Here is a 12,566-nt window from a genome sequence, read left to right on the forward strand (position 1 = left end):
ATTCAATCTATTACAAATTGAATTTAAACATTTTTCAACCATTCAATTTAAAATAGATTGAATGAAAGTTTTGTTTTATAATTCAAAAGCATTCTGTATATTAAAAATTGAATTAAATTTTTTTTCTTTCATTCAATTTGTAATAGAAGGAATTAAACAAATATGAATGATCATTCCATTGAATTCATTCCTATAAAGAATGAATTCTCTTAGGAATTAATTCAATAGAATATAAAGCCTAGGAATTCATCTTTAGAATTTAAAATTCAAAGAATGATTTTAAAGAATGATATATTCAAAAATTTAAAGCCGAATTAAAAATATAAGGGAATTAATTTCAAGCTTTGGTCGTACCTAAAGTGTGATCGTCTGAAGAGCCCTTTAGGGACATAATTCTTCATTACGAATTTATTGAGGACTGGTCTAACTGACCCTAGCTCCTATAAAATGTTCCCTTCAGAAAAGGGTTTTGGTTATTAAAATACGAGTATTGCGATGAATTTCGACATCAACAGGTTCTTTACAAAATGAAATCTTTGACACAATTTCATGAGTATCGGTTCATAATTGACGCAAATCACCCTGATGTTTATAGGGGAGCATTGCTTTTACGGTACATGTTAGACGTTTCGATGTTTTGCATATGAGATTCGGCACAGCCGAATATTACACTCTCACTTGTTTAACTTCATTCCGGAATATTTTTACTTATTTTTAGCAAAAAAAAAGAGATTTTTTACAAGAGGGCTCAAATCGTTATAAATGTTAGTAGAGGAATTCACGATCACTTATAATGACCGGGCCTCGTTCTATGTTCTATAAAACTAAGTTTGCTGACTTTTGATGACATAATACAACATTTAACATAATTATGAGCACAAAGGCCTTATTCGGGAGGTACGGTTGTATGGGGGCTAGGCGATAATGGTCCGATTTTGGCTTAGTCCTTGGGCCAAAAAAAGAGTGTGTGAAAATTTTCATCAAATTATCGTATAAATCGCGACCTGTACCTTGCGCAAAGTTTACATGGACAGCCAGCCATTCAAAATTGATCAATATTAGGTCAGTTCGAAATCATTTTAGCATTTATTAGTGAATTATGTGGTATTCAGAGACTTTCAGAAATACGAATTTATATCAAATTTAATCCCAAAAACTTTGATTGTCAATTTGTGTTTAAGTATTTTTCGGAAATGGACCTTATACGGAGTTGCGACCAATTATGGACAAAATAAAAAAAATCGTATTATGATTTATGTGCATTCATATTAGCTTCAAGTTAAATTTTACCCATTTGCCTTATTAATTAATTAAATTTGTGTGTTTAAGTCATTTTCGGAATTGGACCTTATATAGGAGCTATGATCAATAATAGACCTATCCGGAAAAAATTGGTAGAATGGTTACGTATATACAAAACATATTTGTGTTGAATTTTATCTCGATAACTTAATAATTCAACGAAATATATGCTTTTAAGTGAATTTCGGAAGTGTCGATTTAATCCAAATAGATTATTTAATCAATGAAATATTTGCGTTTATGTGATTTTTGGAAGTGGACCTCATTTAACATATTCAAGTCGAATTTTATCCTGATAAATTTATAATTCAATTAAGTATACGAGTTTAAGTGATTTTCGGAAGTGACGTTATATGGGAGCTATGACTAATAATGAACCGACACGGAAAAAAATATAATGTGTACATTAAACATATTCAAATAGTATGATTTATTTAAAAAAAAGTCCATAAAATTACCTCACAAAAGTATACGAATTTTTTCTGTATTTTATATTTGACTATATTATACGGAACACAAAACTTAGAATCGAATGGTTTTTTTGCTAAAAATTTTTTTAAGGGGTAACTATCAACCGAATCGATATAATTTTGGACCATTTGGTCAACAATTTTGGGGTATTTGTACCATCTTTTTATGTAATATCATTAAAATGGCGGTTTTTGGCAATATTTGTATTTTTTCTCCTTTTTCCCAGAGATAAGACCAAAATTTGTTATTGGGATTTAATATACCCCTTGGTGTATCTAAAAATAATATTTTTTATTACAATAATCTGTATTTAAACGTTCCAAGATATGTTATTGGAATCATTCTTCTATCGCTAATTCAATTTATTGGAACTCAAGTCCATTTTTACATTACTAGGGTTAAAAATTTTCGGGGAAACTTGTCTTCTATATATTGTTTTAGATATCAGCTGTTATACATTTTAAGTTTTCAATATATTGTGAAAGTTTATAACTCCAAAGTATGCCTCGAAGAAACGCCATTCATTATAGTGGAATTATTCTTTTTATAACCAATGGCCTCTAGGCTGAATGTCACCATATCATTATGGTCTAACTCAAAAATATTGATATCTGTTTAAATGTTCTCTACTATGATCAAAATAAGCCCAAAATTTTTTACATACAGTGTTTTTGTAATGGGCTACATAATCGTGAATGTTATGAGTAGTAAAAACTAAAATCTACCGTATAGGATGACGTTTTGTTAAGGCATGTTTTGGAGTTGTACACCGCTACGATGTCTTGAAAATTTAAAATATATTAATGCTAATATCTACAATTATATATACTAGCCAACTTTGTCGATCCTAGTGGTACGAAAAGGGACTTAAGATCCAGATAATTCAATTAGAAACAGAGGAACGATACCAAAAATATATCTTGGAATGTTTAAAAACAGATCCTTATAACAAAGATTATTATTTTTAGATACCTGAAGAAATCTATTAAATCCCAATATTAAATTTTGGTTTTATCTCTGGAAAAAGAGAAAAAATGGCAAATATGGTCAAAAATCGTAATTTTAATGATATTATATGAAAAGATGGTAGAAATGCTCCAAAATTGTGGGCCAAGTGCTCCAAAAATATATCCATTCGGTTGATAGTTACCCCTTAAAACAATTTTTAGCAAAAAAACATTCGATTCTAATTTTTATGTTTCGTATAATATAATCAAATATGAAATACAAAAAAAACTCGTATACTTTTGTGAGGTAATTTTATGGACTTTTTTTAAAAAAAGCTAAATTAATTTAAGTAAATGTGAATTTTTTAAGTTTTAAAAAGCGTGATATCAAAGCTAAGGACTGTCTAGTGAATTTAACAAATTAATTTATTAATTTTGCATACAAAATATGTTATTAAATTTCGTTTCTTTTCATATTATACCTAAATTCGAATACTTATGAGAGACACTGTATATATATCTTACAAAAAATATTTTGTTTTTAAAAATTAATATTTGGTAAATTTGAAAGGGATGTGTCCATAATTGACTTAAGTGCTATTTCAAATATCAACCTAATGTTTATAGAGGAAAATTTCATACGGCATACGGTTTGATGGTGGGTGTGTAAAAATCGGCATAGTCGATTATAACACTCTTACTTGTTTATTTTTTATTTCAATGAAAACAATAATTAATGTTTTTATTGAAATATAATATCTTTTTTCTATTATACATAAATCTATAATTTTGTTCAAAATATGTGTCGAAATCAAATGTGAATATCAATAAAAGTGTATCACATACATATTGGGCCTCACTAATGTACATGGTTTTTCACAAAATTATTTGCACGTGTAAACATAGGAGTAATGTTTTAATACAGTGTCAATCAGGGATGGCAAATTTTGTACAATGTTACTTTTTGGATACTAGTTAATGTTCAAAAGTACCATGATACCCGAGTTTTATTTGATACCAAAGTAAATTAATAAAGTAGCATCACTTAAACAGCTGACTATATTTTTTAACTAGATAAATGAAATCAGTTGTCAAAGTTGGTTTTGAAAATTGTTAACATTGTTTATGTCGCCATTTTTATACCCTTCACCTTCGTGAGAAGGGTATATATAAGTTTGTCATTCCGTTTGTAATTTCTATAATATAATTTTCCGAACCTATAAAGTATATATATTCTGGATCCTTATAGATAGCGGAGTCGATTAAGCCATGTCCGTCTGTCTGTCTGTCTGTCTGTCTGTCCGTCTGTCTGTCTGTTGAAATCAGTTTTTAGAGGACTCCAGATATCGGCGAAATCCGAATCTTCAATAATTCTATTAGACATGCTTTCGAGAAGATCGCTATTTAAAATCAGCAAAATCGGTCGGTAAATAACGGAGATATGAACAAAAATCCGAGACAACCTCTGAAAATTTCATCAAAAAATTGTTATAAAAGCAACAACAACACTGAATATAGAAAAAGATGTACACGTGTGTGTGTAGATGTATTTGGTTTTATTCAGCTGTGTATTTTTTTGTTTTGTTTGGAATCCAAACATACAAAAAATACACAGCAAAAAAATATGATTTGCATTTTTTGTTAAAATAAAATAATATTCCCTTTTGTATTGCAAATATATTTTTTAATGAATAGAAAAAAGTATTTAAAACGTTTTCAATTATATGAGAGTAAATTGTGAGTTATTGTACAATAATTTTTATGCGAATAATTTAAGTTTGAAATTTAAAACTAACACAAATTTTTCCCAAGTGCTTTTGAAAACAATTTTTTTTACGCTAAACAAAAACAAAATCTACGTCTCGTCAATGTTTACCAGCAATGAATCAGAGGTCGAAGTCGACCGGCTTCTAGTCGGAGCTTAGCCGCCGCTAAACTATATTTAGTTGCTTGAGCCGCCGCCGAAACATTCGGCTTAAATCGACTCAAATTTTTTTAATGTTTTTATTAACAAGACTGTAAGATCAATTATGTTTAAAATACACTATGGTGAAGGGTATATAAGATTCGGCACAGCCGAATATAGCACTCTTACTTGTTTAATTGTGTTTTGCTATTTGTCAACAATTTGCGAAATGTTGAAAAGGTGCAATTAAAGTGCCTTAAAAGTGTTATAAATTGTATAATATATGATTATATAATTAAATCTTTATTTTCAACTTAAAAGTAAGATTTATGTTTTGTTCACATTGTTGTTAAAGGAAATTTTTGTTAAATTTTATTTTGACACAATCTTGAATTATTCCAAAAACAAAATACATGTGTTTGTTGTGGATGTTATTGTACAACAAGTGGCCTCCGGTAGGTTAGTGGTTAGTGTTCTAGTCTGGTAGACCGAAGGTGGTGGGTTCGATTCCCACCCGTGGCACTGGAGCGCACAACAGGCCCGATAGAGGCCTAGGTGTATTTCTTCGGATTTGATGTGTATACATCTTCCTTTCAAATTAACTAACTAACTATTGTACAACAAGAGATATCGCTACTATATTAATTTATATAGCAGCGCCAAAAAACTTTATATGTAAAATGTTGTATGCCATCTGAAAGTATATTTTTTTAGCTTTATAAAATAAAGGCTTTAGAAAAGTATACTTTTATTACTAGGTTGAAAATTTCGTCCTGTGTTATTACCGTTAAGTTGAATTTCTAAATTCATCCTTGTATAAGGCCAAATGATTTTCATTAATACCAGATTTATTAAAATATAAAAAAATTGTATCATGACTGTTTAAATATAATATTTTTATAAAGTACAATGTCGTGGTAATATTTGTATGGTAGCGTAGAAGTACCATGCATTCATTTTCTGAGCAAGAAATTGTGTTTTTTAACATTGAGGGACGGACAAAGTTTCACCATATCAACATAAAATGCCCATTCGACTTCTGTTTAAAAATGTTAATTATAAATGTGTTTCAGAAATTACAAACTTTTAGCAAAAAACATTTTAGTACTGAGATCCAAAAGAGTACCCTCTGAAATATTTTTTGATACTTAAACAAAGTCCCCTTTTCCATCCCTGGTAACGATATAGCACAGCTGGGTTTTTTAAATAAAAGTAACAAAAACCACAGAAAAATTTTGACAACCCTTTAACAAAAACAACAGACAATTGTTATCATACCGGTTGCTGAATATAGAAACAATTGCTTGTGGCTGTTGCAATTATTGTTGCCACTTTATTAATAAATACACTTTAAATACAGATATGTAGGCCACTCTGTAATTGAAATACGAAGTAATTGGGAATATTGTGTTTTCAAAAGTTCTGTTTTAGTAGAACAAATGAAATATATTTTGCAATTGTACCTGGTTATGGGATTTACGTTTAAAATAATATCTACAAATTATTGCAAACAATTATCTACAAAATCACTTACCAAAATTCATGGACAGGCATTTAATCCTCGTTATATGAGCATTGAACCACCAACATCTAATCATGATGCTAGTAGCAAACGCTCTTCTTACGAATTACCATTTTATGCTGATGATGATGTTGTATCTGTAGGAGATTTTCCAGCATGGGAAACGGAACATGTGAACTTTTACGAAAAAAAAAAAGAGTCAACTTTAAAACAGAGAAGCATACGTATTACAAATATTTTTAATGATCGCACCATTGCAAAGTCTGATGTATTTAAAACTCGACCGTGGGAATGCTCCTCTAAGCTTGCATGGATAGACCTTGGTCTACACTATTTTCCTAGATATATACGTTCTGTTGAGTGCATTTCCAAAAAATGTTGGTATGGTAATTTTAACTGCAAAGCTAAATCGTTTACTATAAAAATATTGAAAAGAAAAAATGGATCATGTATTCGAATAAGTGAAAAATTGCTTATGGTTGTATTAGAAGAATTTGATTCCGATTATACTGAATTATGGGTATGGGAAGAAATTTCAATAAATTTTTGTTGTGATTGTGTAATGCTACGTTGATGCCATATAAAGGTACTTTGTATTCAGCAACACATTGCTATCAACAATTTAGTTTTTTCCATCCCGTTCTTTTTCATAATTTTTAATTTTTTTTCTTTCATTTTTAGTACAATAATATATTAACAACAGTAATTTTAAAAACAAAAATTGTTAATGAAAATTTATTCATATTATATAAAAAACTATTAGAAAATAATGAAGTAAACGCAAGTTTAAAAAAGAATTGGTTGCTAGCAATGTAATGAAATGAATTGAACTTTAAACTTTTTTTAAATACAAAATTTTTTTAAGCTTCCCTTTGAATTTAATTTGAAATTTATTTTATTTTTTACTATAATTCTTTTTATAATTTTGACAAATTTTCGAATGTTACTGTTTTATATTACATAAGTAATTTATTTTAAAAATTATGCAGTCACAGAATTACATTGCTATCGAATATAAATTTATTTTTAGTAAATACCAAAAGTAGTCCGACTGTTTGACAGCAGTACCTAACTCTAAGTATGTGTTAATGAAAAAGTACCTAACTCTAAATATGTGTTAGTAACAAAAATGTATATGTATTGGTGCATTCCAAACACACAGAGTTTTATAAAAAAGTTACAATTTTAAATTTGTTCGAATTTTCAATACTAAAAATTGAACCTCTGTTTGAAAATTAAAATTCAACAACAAAAATGAAATGTCAATAATTAGAAAAAAATAATTATTTCCAGTTTAGGAAAATTAAACAAAAATTTGTAAGAAAAGTGAGATAAAATTATTTTTAAAAATTACAGATTTTTTGTGCACAACCGTAATTTCGCGTACAATCCTTAAAAGTGACCAAAAAAGTAAGTTAAACATTTGAGGGTTTTGACAAGTTTAAATTTCTCAAAAGAGAGTCGAATTCACACGACACTCGTAGATGTGAGAGAGTAATTTCCTGTATATGAGAGTCGGACTACTTGTTATACTTTGGTAAATACCTATATCAAATTAAACTTATATAAATGTACTTAGGTTTCACTTCAAAAATTTTAAGAAGAAAAATACTGAAATTCACATTCGATCGGAATGAAATTCTCTGACAGGCCTTATAATTTTACTTTGTATAAAAATTAAATAATTTTTAGATATTTATATATTCTCGTTTTACTAATTAATATTTATACAAGAAAGAACCCGCATTTTCAATTGCAAAAAATATGTATACACATATACACATACAGCTGTGTTCAAAAAAAAAAATAGGAGTGAGACAGAAAAATAATTGTGCAGCTTAATTTAAAAAGGAAAGATTTAAAGAAATCAAATATTTTTTCACGATATTTATTTGATAAGTGTTTAAGATACAAATGTCATTTGGTAAATAGGTTCATTAGTTTTTTTGGTATTAACTTTTTTCGAAATCCATATCCGATTACGATTGTTCAAAAAATAGGAGTACCGTATATTATTTTACCTAAATTAGATTAATTTCCTTTATTCGTAGTAAATATTTTAAAAATGATATAAAACTGTTATATTTAGATGATTTTGAGGTCAGTTTACAATTATTTCCTTTAAAATCCTGAAAGAAAATGTCAGAATTGACGAAAATGAAATCTGTTCAAGAATCTTGAAAATTATAAAAATATCGCGAACAAAACATGAAAATTCTCATGGTAAGCTTTTTTAATACTCTAGGAAGTCAGATAGATTAAATAGATTTTATCATTTAAATATTTACAACGAATAAAGGAAATTAAACATTTTGTAGTTTAAAATGTGTTAAGCTTTAAGAAAATTTTTAAAATCTATTTCTTTACAAAAAACACAATTTATTTGTAGTTTTCTTTTGGATTTTAATTTGTAAATTGAGTTTCTTTTATTTTTCACCATAATTCTCTTCATAATCAATTTGAAATTGAAAATAGACCCAAAAAATAGGTTTCATAATACACGAATGAAAATTCTTCAATACATTTTGACAACAAATTTTATTATATATTAAAGACAATGAAACTCTGAATTAATTCAAAGTATTGTAATGTAAAACCCCCTTTACTTGTAGAACTTTGACACTCATTTGAACATTTACATTACAACGGGAGGACTTTCAATGGGGCTTGGCACCTCCCATATGAATTAAATACAAAATTTTATTTATCTGGGAAACTTATATTACTTTAATATTCATCTGAACATTTTGCAGAAAAACATGCAGACATCATATAAATATATTAGAAAAATTCGCATATTTTAGAAACTATTGAAGACAGAATCTTCAAATTATATTTGAAAAAACTTGCATTCATTTGAACGTTTAGAGTATAACGGGCCGACTTTCAATGGGGGACTTGGCAGATCCCGTATTATTTAAAATATATATAAAAAACAAGTAAGAGTGCTATATTCGGCTGTGCCGAATCTTATATACCCTTCACCATAGTGTATTTTACTCATCTTTTATAAATTTTAAATTTTTTAAATTTTAATTTTGTTTTTATTCAATCTGTTACAAATTGAATTAGAATTAATTTCAACAATTCCTATTGATTTTTAAATTCCCTCTGAATGATATAAATTTTGTTTGAATTCAATCTGTTACAAATTGAATTTAAAAATTTTTCAACCATTCAATTTGAAATAGATTGAATGAAAGTTTTGTTTTATAATTCAAAAGCATTCTGTATATTAAAAATTGAATTAAATTTTTTTCTTTCATTCAATTTGTAATAGAAGGAATTAAACAAATATGAATGATCATTCCATTGAATTCATTTCTATAAAGAATGAATTCTCTTAGGAATTAATTCAATAGAATATAAAGCCTAGGAATTCATCTTTAGAATTTAAAATTCAAAGAATGATATTAAAGAATGATACATTCAAAAATTTAAAGCCGAATTAAAAATATAAGAGAATTAATTCCAAATAGAATTCATTCTTTCCAAGCTTTGATCTAAATATACATAACGAAATACACAGAAAAACAAAAATAACAAAGCAAAGACGCCAACAGCATCCAAACATACACAAAAATACACAGCTGAATAAAACCAAATACTTCTACACACACACACGTGTACATCTTTTTCTAATATACAGTGTTGTTGTTGCTTTTTTAACAAAGCATGAAAAAAATATGACATTTTTTGATGAAATTTTCAGAGGTTGTCTCGGATTTTTGCTCATATCTCCGTTATTTACCGACCGATTTTGTTGATTTTAAATAGCGATCTTCTCGAAAGCATGTCTAATAGAATTATTGAAGATTCGGATCTCGCCGATATCTGGGGTCCTCTAAAAACTGATTTCAACAGACGGACAGACAGACGGACAGACGGACATGGCTTAATCGACTCCGCTATTTATAAGGATCCAGAATATATATACTTTATAGGGTCGGAAAATTATATTATAGAAATTACAAACGGAATGACAAACTTATATATACCCTTCTCACGAAGGTGAAGGGTATAATAATGTGTAATTAATTGTTTGTATGTTTGTTTGAAGTCTATAGACTGCAAAACGGTAGGACTTGAAATTTTCTCAGTGTATGTCATTATTTCAAAATGTAAAGTGGGCGAGGTGCCACGCCCACATACAAAATCAATATTAAAACTCGCATATCTCAGAAAATGCAACATGCTAGGATTTGACTTTGTTTTTCCTTTCTTATCTTCTGTTTAGAAAGGGAGTTTTTATTTCTTGTCTTCAGTCTTTCATAATGTGGACAAGTATTAGGTCTAGTACATCTTGTCTATTTGCAACTACAAATGTTTTGAACCTCTATTTAGGTTAGGTTATTACAGGTTTTCTATTTCGGCTTTACTTGGGTCCATGTTAATCCCTTTGTAAAAGTACCTGTAAGAAAAGAAAAAGAGAGATAGGGAAAGAGTGTAGAACAGAGATAGTAGCAAGAGAAAGAGAGGATGGGAGTAAGTTTGTCCGAGAACGGGTCTGCGCCAAAGCAGGACAATTGCAGATAAGATGAGTAATAGTCACTTCTTCATCCTCGTTTTGACAACTCCTACATTAATCGTTGAATGGGAGACAAATGCGTCTAGCATGGTTACCAAATTTACAATGGCCAGTGATAACCGATATCAGCCTATTTAGCTGCGGTCTTTGGAGGTCAAGAAGATATTTAGACCTATTTGGATCCATTTGTGGCCACAGCGCTCTGAATATTGAGCACGTGTGTTCATGCGATAATTTTTCACGAGCAGTGCAGAGGCAGATTTTATTGATCTATTTCTTTATTGCAAGTATGGTATACAGCAAAACTGATCTATATCAAGTCTGCTAAGTATGGTACCAGCTCTTTCCAAGGTGTCAGCAATACTATTGCCATTCGAAAACCCATGTCCCTTAACACAGATTAGGAAAACACACTAGTTAGGGATTTAATGGTATAAATTTTCCCTGTTAGATATCCGATAGTACCTTAACCAATTTAACGCCCTCATTATCGCTGATATTTCAGCCTGAAGGATATTACATTCATCATTAAGTCGGAAGGAGAATTTAGTTCCAAATTCCTCAATGAAAATGCCACCACCAACTCCTTTCGTCGTTTTGGATCCGTCTGTTTACACTCGGGGATAATTAATTGGCGGAAAGTAATATTCTTGAAACTCCGAAGAGACATAGTATCGGAACTTTCGCACTGGATACGGTACCGGAATGCAATAATCAACATTGAACTGATTATTCGGTAAAAGATCTATGATCCTAGCATGGCCTATGGAGCATTGTTTCCACTTGCCAGTTATACTCAATCTGGCCGCAGAGCCAGTTGGGCATAGTAAAAAACGACTTTGAGGGAGTTGTTTTCTTAAAGCTTTTTTAGAGATTACATTATAGGGCGGATACAATGATCCTCTTTGAGAGAAGATTCTCGATAAAGCAAACGACAGAGATTGGCAGATAGAAGCAGGTTTGACGTTATTAAAAGCTCCTTTTATATTAAGAAAGGCAAACAATGTGTAATTTCCTTACCCCATGGATTTTTCAATATGACCAACGAGTGTATAAAGGCTACTTTATTAATACTTCAAGATTATGATTTAAATTATTTTGTTAAAATAAAATAATTTTCTTAATTGGAAGCTATGACCAATTGTGGACCGATCGGAAGAAAATTTTACAGTAACATTTATGTATATAAAAGTAATATTAGTAGCAAATTTTGTATAAATATCTTAATTAGGTAGCGAGTTATGAGCGTTTAAGTGATTTTCGAGAGGGGACCTTGTATGGGAGCTATGACCAATTGTGGACCGATAGGAAGAAAATTTTACGGTAACATTTATGTAGATAAAAATTATATTTGTGCAAAATTTTCTATAAATATCTTAATTAGGTAGCGAGTTATGAGCGTTAATGTAATTTTCGGGAGGGTACCTTGTATGGGAGCTATGACCAATTGTGGACCGATCGGAAGAAAATTTTAAGGTAACATTTATGTATATAAAAGTAATATTTGTAGCAAATTTTCTATAAATATCTTAATTAGGTAATGAGTTTTGAGCGTTTAAGTGATTTTCGGGAGGGGACCTTGTATGGGAGCTATGACCAATTGTGGACCGATCAGAAGAAAATTTTACAGTAACATTTATGTATATAAAAGTAATACTTGCAGCAAATTTTGTATAAATATCTGAATTAGGTAATAAGTTTTGAGCGTTTAAGTGATTTTCGGGAGGGGACCTTGTATGGGAGCTATGACCAATTGAGGACCGATCAGAAGAAAATTTTAAAGTAACATTTATGTATATAAAAGTAATACTTGTAGCAAATTTTGTATAAATATCTGAATTAGGTAATGAGTTTTGAGCGTTTAAATGATTTTCGGGAGGGGACCTTGTA

At 29.4% G+C, this 12,566-nt stretch overlaps 1 protein-coding gene across 6 annotated transcripts in view; it reads left to right on the top strand.

Annotated features, from left to right (window-relative positions):
• Positions 1 to 5,710: 5,710 nt before the first annotated feature.
• LOC111689142 (protein trunk) overlaps positions 5,711 to 12,566 on the top strand; it is a 103,074-nt gene continuing 96,218 nt past the window's right edge. For 4 of the 6 annotated variants that reach the window (XR_006941679.1, XR_006941680.1, XM_046956752.1 and 1 more), the window contains exon 1: positions 5,711 to 6,734. Coding sequence is in view for 4 of the 6 variants with exons in the window: in XM_046956752.1 (XP_046812708.1) it covers positions 6,066 to 6,722 (657 nt within the window). In the remaining 2 variants the exon portion in view is untranslated. Of the gene's footprint in view, positions 6,735 to 6,829; positions 6,840 to 12,566 lie in introns of those variants that run through there. The other 2 variants (XM_046956753.1, XM_046956754.1) reach the window with 2 other exon arrangements.

This window comes from Lucilia cuprina, chromosome 2, assembly GCF_022045245.1.
Source record: "Lucilia cuprina isolate Lc7/37 chromosome 2, ASM2204524v1, whole genome shotgun sequence".
NCBI lineage: Eukaryota > Metazoa > Arthropoda > Insecta > Diptera > Calliphoridae > Lucilia > Lucilia cuprina.